The sequence below is a fragment of the Macaca thibetana genome, chromosome 8, assembly GCF_024542745.1.
Source record: "Macaca thibetana thibetana isolate TM-01 chromosome 8, ASM2454274v1, whole genome shotgun sequence".
Taxonomy (NCBI): Eukaryota; Metazoa; Chordata; class Mammalia; order Primates; family Cercopithecidae; genus Macaca; species Macaca thibetana.
Window position 1 is genome coordinate 115,421,185 of NC_065585.1, and position 16,795 is coordinate 115,437,979.

Genomic DNA, 16,795 nt, shown 5'->3' on the forward strand with positions numbered 1-16,795 from the left:
ATTAAAATACAACACATCAAAATGTGTGGGATTCAGCTAAAGCAGTGATTTGAGGAAAAGGTCTAAAATGATGGCCAATCTTTTTGTTTTTTTTGAGAAGGAGTCTCATTCTGTTACCCAGCCTGGAGGGCAGTGGCGTGATCTTAGCTCACTGCAACCTCCGCCTCCCAGGTTCAAGCGATTCTCCTGCCTCAGCTTCCCCAGTAGCTGGGATTACAGGTGCGTGCCACCACACATGGCTAATTTTTGTATTTTTAGTAGAGATAGGGTTTCGCCATGTTGGCCAGATCTGCCCGCCTCACCTCCCAAAGTGCTGGGATTACAGGCGCAAGCCACTGTGCCCGGTCACAGTGACCTTATTTAAGTCACTAGAGAAAGAAGAGTAATTAAACCAAAAGAAAGTAGAATAAAAATAAAAGTAGAAGTCTACAGAGTAGAGGAAATAAACAAAACCAAAAGCTACTTCTTTGAAAAGAACAACAAAATTGATAAGCCCCTAACTAGGGTAAACAAGAAAAATAGAGAGAACACAGATGATGAGTATCAGGGTTGAAACAGGGGTGATCACTAAGATTCCACAGACATTAAAAGCCTAATAAGGCAACATAATACCAAAATATTTGACAAAATGAATGAAACAAATTCCTTGAAAAACATAACTTATTAAAATGGACACAGATGAAACAGAAAATATGAATAGCTCCATATCTATTAAACGAACTGAATTAATTATCTAAAACCCTCCCATAAAGAAAATTCCAGCCCTAGATAGTTTCACTGGTGAGTTCTAGCAAACATTTATGGAAGAAATCACATTCATGTTACATGAACAGTTTCAGAAAATAGGGAAGGGAACAACACATCCTTACTTGTTTTGTGAAGCCAGAATTATACTAATACCAACAACTAATACCTGACAACAAAACTATAAAAATTATAGGCTGCCACCCCGTATAAACGTAGACACAAAAATCCTCTACAAAGGATCAGTAAGTTGAATCCAACAATATGTAAAGATGATGATATAATAGGGTTTATCCTAGAACTGTAAGGTTTAATGTTAAAAAAAATCAAAATAATTCATATTATCACAATAAAGGAGGAAAATCATATGACCATTTAAATAGATGCAGAGAAAGCATTAGACAAATGAGTTAATGATAAACCCTCTCAATAAATGTATTCAATCTAATACAGGTAACTATAAAAAACCCACAGGCTGCACTTAATACTGAAATAAAAATGTTTTCCCTGTATCACTGGGAACAAGATAGAGAGGCCCACTCTTACCACTTCTGTTTAACACTGTACCGAAGGTCCTAGGCAGTACAGTAAGGCAAGAGAAAGAAAAGCATGCAAATCCAAAAGGGAAAAGTAAAAGGCACATTTGCAGATGACATGATTGTTTAGGAAGTAAATATTAATGGATTTACAAAAATAGCTTTTAGAATTAAGTAGTGAATTTAGTAAGGTCTTATGATATAACATTAACATATAAAAATCAATTGTATGTATATATATATTAGCAGCAAAAATTTGAAAAAAATGAAATTTATGGCTGGGCATGGTGGCTCACACCTGTAATCCCAGCACTTTAGGAGGCCAAGGTGGGCGGATCACTTGAGGCTGGGAGTTTGAGACCAGCCTGGCCAACGTGGTGAAACCCCATCTCTACTAAAAATACAAAAATTAGCCAGAGATGGTGGTGGATGCCTGTAATCCCAGCTACTCGGGAGGCTGAGGCAGGAGAATGGCTTGAGCCCAGAAGGTGAAGGTTGCAGTGAGCTGAGATGGTGTCACTGCATTCCAGCCTGGGTGACAGAGTGAGACTCCCACTCAAAAATAATAATAATAAAATTTTAAAATGAAATTTACATTTCATTTACTGTAGCACCAAAACACATACAAATATTTTGAAAAAATTTGTTTACAAAAGGCTTACAAAATCTCAACAACGAAGATTGCTAAGAGAATTTAAAAACCTAAGTATACAAGGAGATAGACTATGTTCGTAATTGGAAGAAGCAATAAATTGTCAATTCTTTCCATTTGTTCTATAGTTTTAACACAATTCTAAATCCATTATACTTTTTAATAGACTTTGGCCAGCTGATTCTAAATTTTACATAGAAATGCAAAGGACCTAGAATTTCTAAAGCAATTTTGAAAAACAATTACAAAGTTAGAAGACTCACATTACTTGACTTCAAGACATACTAAAAAGCCACAGTAATCAAAACAGTGTAGCACTGGCATAAGGATCGAAAACAGATCGATGAAACAGAAAAGAGTCCAGCCCACATCTACTGAGTCCTTTGATTTTTAACAAAAGTGAAATATAATCCAAATGGGGAAGGAAAGTCTTTAAAGAAGTAATGTTAAAGCAACTAGATGTCTATATGGGGAAAAAGAAACTGTGATCCCCACCTCATACTACACATAAGAATTAATTCAAGATGGAACATAAACCTGCAAGTGAAAGCTCAAACTGTAATTAGAAGAAAACACAGGAGAATATCTTTGTGTCTTGGGAATGTGCAATGGTTTATTAGAGACAATACAGAAAAGCAATAACCACGAAAGAAAAAACTGCTAAATTCTACTTTATCAAAATTAAAAACTGGCTAAAAGATATCATTAATATAACAAATAGCCAAACTGCAGACTGGGTTTTCATATTTGCAAAATATAGAGCTGACAAAGGACTGGCAGCTAGCATATACAACCACCCAATCAAAAACGGGCAAAAGATTTTAACAGATACTTCACAAAGGAAATATACAAATAGCATAAGCACATAAGTGTTCAACATCATTAGTCATCAGGAAAAAGCAAACTAAAACCACGAGACACCATTATACACCCACTAGAATGGCTAAAATTAAAAAGACTGACAACACCATATGTTGGTGAAGATGTGGTACAACCAAATGCTCATACATTATTGGTGGGAGTACAAATAGTAGAGCCATTTTGGGAAAATGACTGGCAGTTTCTTGTAAAACTAAACTTATATAGCAATTCCATGTCTATTTATTCCCCAAGAAAAATAAATACATATAGCCACAAAAAGACTTATACAAGAATGTACACTGAAGTTTTATTCATAATGGCCACAAACAAAACAGCTCAGGCATCTATCAATAGAAGGATGGTAAACAAACTGTGATCTCTGCATACAATAGAATAACTCACCATTAAATAGGTAACAACAAATGAATCACCCAACAACATAGATAAATCTCAAAATATTATGCTCAGTGAGAGAGGCCTACAAGAGTATGCTACATGGTTCCATTTATATGAAGTTCTAGAAGAGACAAAACTAATCTGTGATGAGGGAAAAAATCAGAAGAATGGCCGCCTCTGGGAGGCGCAGGGGAGGATTTACTAGGAAGAGGGATGTGAGAACTTTCTCCCGAAACATTCTGGAATGACAGTGACATTCTGTATCTTAATATGACTTTGTAGTACAGGTAAACATAATCAAATGGTATACTTAATATATGTGTTTCTCATATATATATTATGCCACACGTTGTTTTGTACTGTATGTAAATTTACTTCAAAAGAAAAACACTGCAAACAGTGAACACCAGTCAGTGATATGCACGATGAAGTATCTGGGGAGAAGCATACTGAAGCATACAACTTACTATGAAATGCATCAAAAAAGAGAGCGCAAGCATGCATGAAAGAGACTGATGAATGGATAGTGGAACTGACAGATATGTGATAAAGCAAGTATTATAGAATCTAGATGATGGGTATGTGGATGTTCATTGAAAACTGTTTAATTTTTATTTGTTTCAAATAAAATGCTGAAAGAAAAACAATATCAACTCCTTAAAGTGACTAAGATTGTATCCTACGTTCTCTGGCCAATGTTAAGGATCCTGGTCACCATGTATGGAAATCTGGGTGACCAAAAGAGAAAGTAAAATGGTCAACAGAATAAGTGCGAGGTAGGGAGTATCAGTGTCAAAGCCCAGAAATGCAGAAGGTCCTGAGGGCTGCCAGAAATGAGGCCCAGGGCAGCAGGGCCACAGTCAGTCACTCTCAGGCCTCTGTAGGCTCCTTTTGCTTCTGTCGCAGCTCTGCAAATCTATGAAACTGTCTTCTGGGCCTGGTACCTAGCATTACCTAGCACTTCAGCTTTTCTAAGACAGGTAAGAACACAGTTGGAGGATTTAAAGTCATTAATGGGGAGGAAAAAGAGGAAGGAACGGAAATGAATTTAAAATTCCACAGGGAGAAAGTATGACTCACCCACTTTTTAATGGGTAACTACCCTTTTAAATTGCATCTTGTGAAAACAGCCAAAGAGCCTTAAAGTTGAATGTAAAACTGCTTCTGGGCAAAGCTGATTAAAAAGGAATAAAACCATTTTAAAAGGTTGTTCGAGTTATTTGGCAACATTTGCATTCTAGTGAATGGGTGACTCAGATCCCACTACCGGTCTTTTTCATCTCTAGAGCCTGATTGTTACACGATGACAGTCACCAGTAATTGTTGCTCTCTGGAGACTACTGAAGAATCTCAGTCCAGCTGATAGTACTGAGTGATTAGCACTTTGCTTGATTTAATGAGCCTTCAGAAAAGCCATACCTGTTTTGTCCTTGAACTCTCTGTTCACTCAACTTTCGAATTTTTCCATACGCAAGAATATGTAACACACGGCTTGCTACTAGCTTGCCATATATAATAACCAGGCTCTCTGCTTGCTGGAGCTTTTCTTTACCTTAACTCCTATTCTTTTAAGAAGCAAAACTTTAATCAGGTTCAACATATGAAAACACAGCAGGGACACCTGAGCTAACACAGCAGTAAAACTTGACCCTAATGTGAACAGACTTAACCTTAAACACTGCTTGCTGACTCATCGGTCTCAATATATCATCTTTAACCTAATTTAATATTAATCTTTAAAAAAAACCCTGCTAAGCTAATGAAAGTCAGTTTACATCTATGTAGTCCAGCAAGCAAAAACCAAAGTAAAATAAACAAAGTTCATCACCTTACATCTAAGAGTGGTGGGCTACGCTGTGCAAACCAACCAGTTTTCACGTATACGCTCTGTGCAGGATAAGAGAGAAGAGCAAGGTCAAATCCAAACATTTCCGAGGGCCACATTATGTCAAAACCACAACTTCTCTGGGCTGCTTTTTATTTCACGATTATGCCAACACTTGAAAATACTTTCTGTCTCTAGTTCTATAGCATGAACGAGACTATTATTTCTTCAAATACAAAGTCTCCCTCAAAACAAATACAAACTCTATTATGAGGGGTCTGTAGTAAAATTCTACCCCAACAAAGAAACAAAATGCCACAAATCGGGTTTTTTTTTTTCAGATTATCTCCCAAAAATATAGAGACTAAGAGAAAAGAGCAAAACATTTAAAGTGTGTGTTGGCAGAATTCAGTGTAATTTATTGATGGTTTTATGGCTCCCAGATTGTACTTTTATTACTTCTCAAGAGCCATTCATGACATGTGTTGCAATGAAAACCCAAATCGTATATAAATTTTTATCTGAAAATAAAGTGTTTGTTGCCCTCTTGAGGTAAATTCAAGAACAGAAACAAAACAACACTGGCACTGCCTAGAATATTACTGAAAGAGGCTTTCTCTTTCACAGGGCTTTTTTCTACAAACACTGAGTTCGCTGTACTAGACAACCCTATTTTCAACCCAATGATGGACAACTTACATTCAAGCACCACTAGCACTAGAACATTTCTGCAAAAATGAAACGTTACACCAAGAATAAAGCAAAATTTTTAGTTTCAATCGATGAAAATGTCAAACTAGATACATCCTAAAAGTTCACTATGCAGATCTTAGTTGGCCTGCTTCATATAGACCCAAACTGTAGGTGATGAAAAGCTTAGTGGCAAATTTGTATGGGGGAGACAGGCAAGTCTAAGATATTTACAGCTCCATTCCACTTAATATGTAAGGTCTTCAAGATAAGAAGACTTGAAGTCTTCAAGATAAGAAGACCTTACATATTAAGGTCTTGAAGACCTCACACATTAAGGTCCAAGAAAGGAGTATAGAAGTATATAAGCGTGCATAGAAAAACTAATCTTGATAGATGTCCCTGCCAGGGAATTTTCAGAGCTGAATAAATTGTGGTCAGTAACCCTCTGAGAGAACATTCTGCTGCCATTCCCGTCTCCTGGCTTTGATCTAATAAAGGTTGGTTTTCCTCAATTGCATTTTATCTAAGGTATAGTTTGATTTTTCAGTATTATTAAGAGTAATTAGCTAGATGATATCATTACTCCTCTAAAGTTTGAAGACTTCAGCGTTTACTAAGCATGACTCATTAATGATCAGTTTTTTTTTTTTTTTTTTGAGACACTGTCTCACTCTGTCGCCCAGGCTGGAGTGCAGTAGTGCAATCTCAGCTTGCTGCAACCTCCAGCTCCTGGGTTCAAGTGTTTCTGTGCCTCGGCCTCCCAAGTAGCTGGGACTAGAGGCACCAGCCTCCACGCCCGGCTAATTTTTACATTTTTAGTAGAGAGGAAGTTTTGCCATGTTGGCCAGGCTGGTCTCGAACTCCTGGCCTCAAGCAATCTGCCTGCCTCGGCCTCCCAAAGGGCTGGGATTATAGGCGTGAGCCACCATGCCCGACCTCTTGATCAGTTTTGAATGAGCAGTAACAACACAGTCACCATCTCATCTGCTGTTAAAGCCACTGCTGGAGGAAGAGATCATAATGCTACAGGTCCAGGTTCACGGACACAGAATTCACCTGTTACATTCCCTAGAGTCAATCGAACAGAAGTGGGATGCTGTGCACACAACTCTCTCAGCTGCCAGATCTTTCACATGGGCTCTTTGAGCTACCCTTGGTATTAAATTTTATGAAAAAGCTCCTCTCTTCTTTTCACTTTTACAAACCCAAGGAGAACAAAGGAAGTTAAGCGGGTAAGGGGAGTAGGGAGGGCACAAAAAGATGTGACTGCCCCCAATTCCAAGAGGCAACCATACCCAGGTCATAAGGTAACTGATCATTCATTTGAAATTCATTCACGCATTTACTTGTGCTTACTATGTGCCAAGAACTGCTTTACTTACAGGGTAATAAAAACCACTCTTAAGTCTACTCAAAATTTGGTCCTACACAAAAAATCTTAAGAGGTGGCACTATTTGAACAACCTTATAATTAGCTATATGAAACCCCCACCCCATATAAAAGAGAAGCCAGAGAAAAGCCTGAGGGTGGTAGGGAAGGGGGGCAAGGAAAAACAGGCCATATTCCTCCCAAGACTGTCAAGCTCTGACGATGTGCACACACGTGCACATACATACAGACACACTCACATTCTGACACCTAGCACAGCTTGCAAAGTTAGGCTCTGAAAGCAAAGCTACCTGGGGTTTACATCCCACTCTACCACCAACCACCTCTGCAACTTTGGGCAAACTGCTTCATCTCTCTGTGCCTCAGCTTCCTCACCTGAAAAACAGGGATAATCTGAACACTTAACTCAAAGGCTTACTATGAGTATTAAATAAGTGAATATTAAACACCATGACAACATGGCCCACTGTACATGCAGCAAAGGGAAATATCCCCCTTTGCTCCCATTTCCCATGTCCCTTCCTCCTCAGCTCTAAGATCTATGATGACCATTATTCTGCCACCTTTTCTATGCATTTATATACAGATGTGTATGTGTATATGTACATGAACACACAAATAATGGGATTGTACTGTAAGAATTGCTCTAAAAATTGCTTTTCACTTAGTATACTTTGGAGATCCACAACTCTCCCATGAGGTGGTCTCCTCCATTTACATGGTTGGCAACATTACCTATGAGCTGATAATCCCCAGTTTCGTACCATCAGCTCAGACTTCTCTTGTATTCAGAGCCCACTGACATCTCCACTTGAATGTATCACAGGCACCTCAAACTTCACACACCCAAAACAGAACTCTTGATTTTTCTCCCACTGAGACTTTCTCTGCTTTTCCCGCTATCTTTTCCACCTCAGTATACAGCCCTACCCTACCTTCCTACCATTTCTGACAGCCAGAACCTTAGTGTCAGGCTTGATCCCTTCCTCTATCTCAATCTCCTCTCCATCACCACTGCTGCTGCCCCCAACTGAGCAGGGATGGATGTAATCAGATGGCCTTCTATCTGGTTTCCCACTTTCACCCTGGTACTCCTCTAATCCATTAGCCAGACAGTAGCCAGAATGACCCTACCTGTTAACCAGAACATGCCACTTCCCCTTCATCTGCTTCCTACTGCATTTCAAATAAAATTTCAACTCCTCAAAAGCATGTATCTTGGTCCTTACCTAACACTTCAACCCCATCTCATGATGTTCTTTCTCTTGTTCACTGGGATCTGACATGGTTTGAGTGTTTGTCCCCTCCACATCTCATGTTGAAATGTGATCCCCAATGTCGGAGGTATGGCCTTGTGGGAGGTGTTTGGGTCCTAGGGCTGGATTCCTCATAAATAAATGGCTTACCACTGTCTCCCTGGTGATAAGTGAGTTCTCGCTCAGTTGTTTCACGTGAGATCTGTTGTTTAAAAGAGTGTGCCACCTCCCCCACCCGTGATGTGATGTACTGGCTCCTCCTTCACCTTCCACCACGATTGGAAGCTTCCTGAAGCCTCACCAGAAGCAGATTCCAGCACTATGCTTCATGTGAAGCCTATAGAACTGGAGTCAATTAAACCTCTTTTCTTTATAACTTACCTAGTCTTAAGTGTTCCTTTATAGTGACACAAATGGATTAACACAGGATCTAGCCATGCTGGCTTCCTCTCTGTCCCCAGAACACCCAAGCTGTTTCCCATTTCAGGCCCTTTATCTTATCCTTTCTGCTGTTGGCCTAACTCCTCCTTGTGCTTCAGGCTCAGCCTAAATATCACCACTTTCCAGGATCTAAAAGAGCACACAGTATCTAGTGGGCCCTCAAGAAGGATCTGTTAAATAAGGAAAATAGTAACTATCCAGGTGTTCCCACAACTCCTGAAAACAAAAACTATTTTAAGACTTTCACTTCTTAAATCACTGAACTACATACTAACCTGTAGTATTCTTCTTGCTAAAATCAAGGTGTCAAAATAATGCATAATTTTGTCAACTGGAACTCAAAATGAGTAAATTAACTTGTGGTTTGAATAACACATGATTTGACAAACATGAGTTTGTCCCCTCTAAAACTCAGGTTGAAATTGTCATTGTAACAGTATTAACAGGTGGGGCCTTTGAGAAGCGATCTGACCTTGTGGGTAAGATTAATGCCATTATAAAAGGATGAATTAGCCCGCTTTTTGTTTTTCTTGCCTTTTGCCATGTGATGACGTACCCTTGCCAGACGCCAGGACCTTGACATTGGACTTCCCAACTTCCAAAGCTGTGAGCCAATAAATTTCTGTTCATTAAATTACCCAGTCTCAGATATTTTGTTACAGCAGCACAAGACAGACTAAATCCCAATCACAAACAGTTATTATTTAATAATTATGAAATATTTACTCTAAATTAAGTTTTTAACTACCAGTACCTTGTTTTGCTGATTTTACAGCAGTTAAATGTTTCAAATAAAGCACACTCCCAGTCCCCTTCTTAGGTGGGCTGAAAAACTTAATTAGGCCAATCAAAACTACTGTTGTTTAGACGAGCCTAAGGCTGAAAAGACCTTCATGGACCATATTTGGTGAATCTGTCTGTCTGAGAACACTACTATGTCAACAAACTCTATTCATTTTTTCTTTAAAAGGATTATTTCAGTGAAAGGATTATTTCCGTGAAAATGAGAACTTTCCATGAAACGAGAAAGACTATGAGAAGTAAGAATGTGGATGCAGGGCAGAAGGCATTCTCGTAAGCTAATGCTAGGAGCATAAACTGAAAATCACTCTGGAGACTATGATAAAATAAGAATTTCTTACTTGACTGCCTCGTAAATATTGTTGGAAGTATGTCCTGATAAGGCATCATGTAAATTTCGAATAAAATAATCTCTGTATTCTTCTGGAAGGGCCATAAACGTTCCACCCATCACAATAAACTCCACTTTATCCACACTATGACCAAGTTGTTTTAACTGAAAGACAAATTCATCAGCATTAGAATGATGTAAGCAAAAGCAACTACCCTAAGAAGGCATTGCAAATCTCTTATTTTGCAGTGTTTTCATCAGTAGTTTAAAAATCAGAAGTAATGAAACACATTCAGCTAATTCTGTGGATAAAAAATAGGCTCATCTAAAAGAAAAAAAGTGAGTACAACTCAAATAAGGAGAATGAGAACATAAAATAACAAATAAGAGGCGTGACTTTAATATGTACAAAGTGGAAATTTAAAAACACGAAGAATATAAACTAGAAACCAGTAAAGACAAATATAATACAAAATGCAGAATAATAAGTATTTATTGATCATGTATTTTATGTCAGACTTGGTGGTAAGCCTAGGGGACAAAAAGGTGGCATTTATGGTCAACAATGATACATGAATGATTATGTAACATAATAAGAATTTGACGTAATGGAAGAAAACAAGAATAAATTAGAAAGAAAAATGAAGACAGCAGTCTAAAATTGATGGATGATTCTGAGCACAGGAGGCACTTCAAGTCTGCTTTCTAAAAAAAAAGTGAAAGTCTAATTAAAAATGAAATATTCAGGCCAGGTGCAGTGGCTCATGCCTGTAATCCCAGCACTTAGGAGGACCAGGCTGGCAGATCACCTGAGGTCAGAGTTTGAGACCAGCCTAGTCAACAAAGTGAAACCCCATCTCTACTAACAATACAAAAATTAGCCAGACGTGCTTGTAATCCCAGCTCCTCTGGAGGCTGAGACAAGAGAATGGTTTGAACCAGGAGGTGGAGGGTGCAGTGACCCGAGATTGCAATTGTGCCACTGCACTCCAGCCTGGGCAATAAGAGTGACACACTGTTTCAAAAAAATAAATTAATTAATAAATATTAGGTCTCCTCTACTAGGGAAGAGAATGATACCAATCTTTCATTTTGTTGACTACAATAAGCCAAGATTCTAATTTTTAAAAATAGGTATTGAAATTCACACTAATTTCTGAAAATGGCAAAAAAATTTATACAGAAAAACTATATATATGCATGTGTATACATATATCAACACTAAAAGAATATTTCTATATCTATCGTTGTTTCCAAGAGATACTCATCAAAATTACCCTGGTAGCTTTTTAAAATATCTTGCTAGAACCTTAAAGCTGACTTAATCAGAACATCCAGAGGCGAAGATCTGACACATGTTTTGGAGAAGTTACTCAGGTAATTCTAGTGCATTTAAGAAAAGAATCACTGCTCTATGTTCATTTCTAAATCTTGTAAATTATGCTCCTTTTTTGGTAAACATAAACATTTCATGCTCAACAGTTTTACATTTTAAATGAATTAACTATCATAGCTCAAAAAGAAATTGAAGCAAAGGTCAGTTTAGAACCCACTTTTTGGAAAAATGCAGGCTCCCCCAGGTGGGGTCCTCTCCTGTCACTGACAATCCTGTTCCTCATATGCTTGGGTGACAGCAAAGTGGATATGAAAACTGAACAGTATTCATCAATAAGCCAATAAATAAACCCAGACACAACTTATCCACTATAGTATGTATTACTATCTACTTTAGACTTGGATGTGCCTACTATACATTACTGTTACAACTATGGACAGTGCTTTACATTCTTTAAATTGGACAAGTTTAAAATAAACTTGTAAATAAAGAAAATCTGTATTAATGCTCAGATTTCTTGAACAGTGCAAGGTCATGTACGTAGTACTTGTTTTTGGTCAGCTACACTAAGGTATAACTTACATACGATAAAATCCACTAACTTTAAGTGTACAATGGATGAGAGCATTTAGAGTTATCTACCCACCACCATGATCATGATATAGAATAATGCCATACCCCCACAAGTTTCTTTGTATTCCTTTGTAGGAAATTTCCTATTTCCACCCAACAAATCTGCAATAATACTTCTTTTTGAGACAGGCTCTTGCTCAGTCACCCAGGCTGAAGTGCAGTGGTATGACCACAGCTCACTGCAGCCTTGACCTTTTGGGCTCAGCCTTCTAGGTAGCTAAGACTTCAGGTGCACACCACCACGCCATGCTAATTTTTTAATTTTTTGTAGATGGGGTTTTGCTATGTTGCCCAGGCTGGTCTCAAACTCTCAGGCTCAAGTGATCTGCTGTCACAGCCTTCCAAAGTGTTGGGATTATAGGCATAAGCCACTGGGCCTGGCCAGTCAAAATTCTTATTCTGACTTTTGGAAGTTAAAAGTCAACACATCCACCTATTGCTTAAGAACTTTCATACATTTTTATTCCACAAATTTCATACTACTACTAACTTTCTACAAATACAAAAAAACTTAGAGAATATAAAACCCTTAAACAATAAATACAGTCTTTAAAGAAAGCAGTGTTTTTCACCTTGCTAGGCATGGCAAATTCTCCCTCCCTCAGACGGATACTGAAAACTTACAAAGGGGAAAAACACATTTTTCGTTATTTCAGGTTCAATTTGACTCAACCAACAATGCCTTCTTAGTAAGTATAAACAGCTAATTTTTTAAAAACATGTTTTTTAGGCCGGGCGCGGTGGCTCAAGCCTGTAATCCCAGCACTTTGGGAGGCCGAGACGGGCGGATCACGAGGTCAGGAGATCGAGACCATCCTGGCTAACACGGTGAAACCCCGTCTCTACTAAAAAATACAAAAAACTAGCCGGGCGAGGTGGCGGGCGCCTGTAGTCCCAGCTACTCGGGAGGCTGAGGCAGGAGAACGGGCGTGAACCCGGGAGGCGGAGCTTGCAGTGAGCTGAGATCTGGCCACTGCACTCCAGCCTGGGCGACAGAGCGGGACTCCGTCTCAAAAAAAAAAAAAAAACATGTTTTTTAAAAATGTACCTGCTCTATTCGGTGTCTTGTCTGTAGGAAAGGGTCATATCTGGCACGGATAGCTCTCATGGAGGTTGGCTAGAAGAGAAAAATATTGTTATGCTCACATTGAATTAAAAATAAAAAGTAGTTTCAAAAGGATTATATTAAAAAAAACAAAAAACAAAAAACAACTCTCCATGGTTCAGAACACTGAAACATGGCTTGTACCCCCATTATTTTTCTCAGTCTTGTCAGGGTTCAAAACAATGTCCTAAATTACATCCGGCAGGTGTCCACCCGCACTGTCATAAGCACCTCAACAGCAGGGTGTCTCCTTGGATCACATCTGTCTTTTGTATAAACACTTCTGGAATCCCGGGGTCGCCAAAGTGTTCTGCTCACAGACACAGACGTGCATACATATTCTAGAGTCATGTAATAAAGTAACTTTTAAATAAGCTTCTAAAATACCACACAATTTTTAATGGCTACCATCATACAGTGGAAAACTCTACAGCCACAAAACAATGTATTGACATAAAATGTTCACTAAGATATTGTAAAATAAAAGGCAAAGTGAAAGAGGACTCTGATACGCAACCTTATATGGAGTCAGTCGAACAAAGAATATGTCCAGGTTGGGCATCCCTAATCCAAAAATCAAAAATGCTCCAAAACTCAAAATGTTTTGAGTTAATTTTTTAAAACTTAATACAAACTTTGCTTCATGCACAAAATTATTACAAATACTGTATAAAATTAATTCAGACTAGGTGTATCAGGTGTACATAAACCAAAAATGAATCTCATGTTCCGACTCGGGTTCCACTCTCAAGATTTCTCATTATGCATATGCAAATATTCCAAAATCCAGAAAAATCCAAAATCCGAAACATTTCTGGTCCCAAGCATTTCACATAAGGGATAGGCAATCTGTGTATGCTGTATTCCCTAAAATATCCCTGAAGGATGGGGAGGAAATAATAGATAACACTAAGTGGTAGGGGGAGGAGCAAAAAAGAATGGCTAGGGGATAGGAATGAGAGGAAGCCTTTTCACAAAATCATTCCTCTTGTATTTTAAAAAATTTGAACCCTAGAAAACAGAAAAAAAAAATGAAAACACATATGAGAAAAAGTCACAAGGTTTCCTGGCTTCTGAGCTCTTCTGAGGAGGGTGACTCGTTCAAAAGTGCCTCACTGGCCTCCTGCCTTCCTTCTGGTCCCCACTCTAACCCTTTCTCTACATGGCCATCAAAATGATCTTTAAAAAAAACTAAACTGGATTGTATCATTCCCCTGCCTTAAATCCTAATAGTTTCTCATGACTCCTACACTAATATGGAAACTCCTTAACTTTGCTTACAAACCCCAGCTCATTTGCCTCCCAGCCTCATGCTTCCCTCACTCTCTGCACTGCACAACACCCCCATGTCTTTCCTTCCTTGGGTCTTATTCTAGTGATTTCTGTGCTAGAAATGCCCCTTCCACATATTCTTAGGACTAGCTCCTTGTCATTCAGACTCTGCTTCAATCTTACCTCCTCACAGAATCCCTTCCTAACCACCACAGCTAAACCATCTCAGCTGCCATCACCTTACTCGATTTTACATCTCTGCTTGGTGTTTTTTGAGTGCCTGATAGTTTTTCTTGTGTCTTTACTGTCTACCTTCCATTATTAGAATGCAAATTCCAGGCTGGGTGCAGTGGCTAATGCCTGTAATCCCAGCATTTTGGGAGGCCGAGGTGGGCGGATCACTTGAGGTCAGCAGTTGGAGACCAGACTGGCCAACATGATGAAACCTTGTCTCTACTAAAAATACAAAAATTAGCTGGGCGTGGTGGTGCTTGCCTGCAGTCCCAGCTACTTGGGAGGCTGAGGCAGGAGAATCGCTTGAACCCAGGAGGTGGAAGTTGCAGTGAAGGAGATTGTGCTACTGCACTCCAGCCTGGGTAACAGAGTGAAACTCCATCTCAAAAAAAAGAAGAAAAAAACATGTAAATTCTGGAAGATAAAGGGACCCTCTCCATTTTCCACTGCTAAAGCAACAGTACAATGTAGTGGTGAGCAGCAGAGTTCGAAACCTGCTTGTCTCTTACTAATAGTGTGTCTCTGGGCCAGCTGTTTAAGCCCACTATGCCCTAGTTTACTGATTGGCAAACTGGGATAATGATAGTGTCTATCTTCAAAACACTGCAATAAGGTTTACAGTTACAAAGCACTTAGAACAGCGTTTGGGATAGGAAGTGCTTAGGTAAGTATTTCTCTAGTGGCTAGAACAATTTAGGACACTAGTAGACACTGGCAAATATTTGGTGAATGAACAGCTTTCATAATCAGAAAAAAAAGCAAAAACAAAAACAAAAAATTATCAGAAAGCCAGTATTGGTAAAACCATACTACAAGCAAAGCATGATGCAACACTTCATCAGGATGGCCTCAAAGTTACTGTACCTCATAGCCAGTGTAAGACTGGGTGGAATACTCAAAATCGGAATCAGGTCCACCAGGGCAGTATCTGCCAATACAACAAAAGAATAAGAATGTCAGATGCAAAACTGAGTTCAACCAGCTAGTTCCAAGCATCTACCGTCTCCATAGAATCCTGATAACAAACGAGCTTCCTTTTCAAATCCTAACAGAAGAATCTACCTTTGCAGTATCTGTAAATAACGTCATTTTCTACCAACAAGTAAATAAGATAAATATGTAAAGGGACACTATTACACCCATTTTCAAAATACTACCGTTGTGGTTATTTCAGAGGTTTAAGCTTTTAGGGACAAATAACAGAAATGAAGTTTTCCTAAGTTTGAATCAATACTCAGTGTTCTCTTGGGAACCACACTCAAGAAAATCTTTCCTCCTTTTTATCTTCCTACCCAGAATCATGCAAACTTTTCTGCTAATTCTTTCCAATAGGTGAGTTTGAGAAATCTAAAGGTTACGTATAAGGATAATTTTTTATTTTGATACGTTTCTGATCCAAATTCATTTTAAATTTCTGACGTGGAATTTAGGCAGCTCATATTCCCATGTTTCATTTATGAGTTAAACAGAATGTGCTGTTTTGAGTTGCATATCCCAATGTCTACTATTTTGAGTTTCATAACCTACATTTTTAAAATTGTATATTGCAACAAATTAAAATATTCATATGTTCCAATTTTATTTATTTTGATATGCAGTCTCACTCTATCATCCAGGCTGGAGTACAGTGGTGTGATCTCGGCTCACTGCAACCTCCACCTCCCAGGTTCAAGGGATTCTCCTGCCTCAGCCTCCCAAGTAGCTGGGACTAGAAGCACATGCCACCATGCTCAGCTAAATTTTTGTATTTTTAGTAGAGATGGGGTCTCACGGTGCTGGCCAGGCTGGTCTTAAACTCCTGACCTCAGGTGATCCGCCTGCCTCAGCCTCCCAAAGTGCTGGGACTGTAGGCGTGAGCCTCTGTGCCCGGCCCCATATATTCCAATTTTAAAGCACCAAAATATCTACCAATGGTTGCTTGTTTGAAAGGAGTAATCTATAAATCTATTAAGTCGAAGTTTTAAATATTACCAGCATGTACTGACTAAGGGCTCGAGGGGGCATACTTAGTTTAAATAAAACACACACACATACAATTTAACAAAATCACCATACTTACACACATATATTTCCTGTAAAACTGATGTGTGGACATCTGTGGGGTTTGCACATCACAGCCACAACAGCAATCTATTAAAGAAAGATGAATAAAAAAGCTATTATAGGATAATTAATACAAAACGCCACAGAGTGGTTATCCCTTGGAAGGAAGGAGAGGAATGCAACCAGAGAGTGGCAAGACCGGGCTTCAAAGGTATTGACGAGGCTGTATTTCTTAAGCTGGGCACT

General features: G+C 38.8%; 2 protein-coding genes across 2 annotated transcripts in view; one reads left to right on the top strand and one right to left on the bottom strand.

Moving 5' to 3' along the window:
* Positions 1–16,795, top strand: part of CCDC25 (coiled-coil domain containing 25) — a 614,024-nt gene that overhangs the window by 226,497 nt on the left and 370,732 nt on the right. The window lies entirely within an intron of this gene.
* The window catches only part of ELP3 (elongator acetyltransferase complex subunit 3), a 104,825-nt gene that overhangs the window by 74,643 nt on the left and 13,387 nt on the right, over positions 1–16,795 (bottom strand). Inside the window, exons 4-7 of the mRNA XM_050802491.1 lie at positions 16,566–16,636; positions 15,371–15,434; positions 12,944–13,012; positions 9,937–10,091 (exon numbers count right to left, since the gene is read on the bottom strand). Coding sequence (XP_050658448.1) covers positions 9,937–10,091; positions 12,944–13,012; positions 15,371–15,434; positions 16,566–16,636 — 359 coding nt within the window. The remainder of the gene's footprint in view (positions 1–9,936; positions 10,092–12,943; positions 13,013–15,370; positions 15,435–16,565; positions 16,637–16,795) is intronic.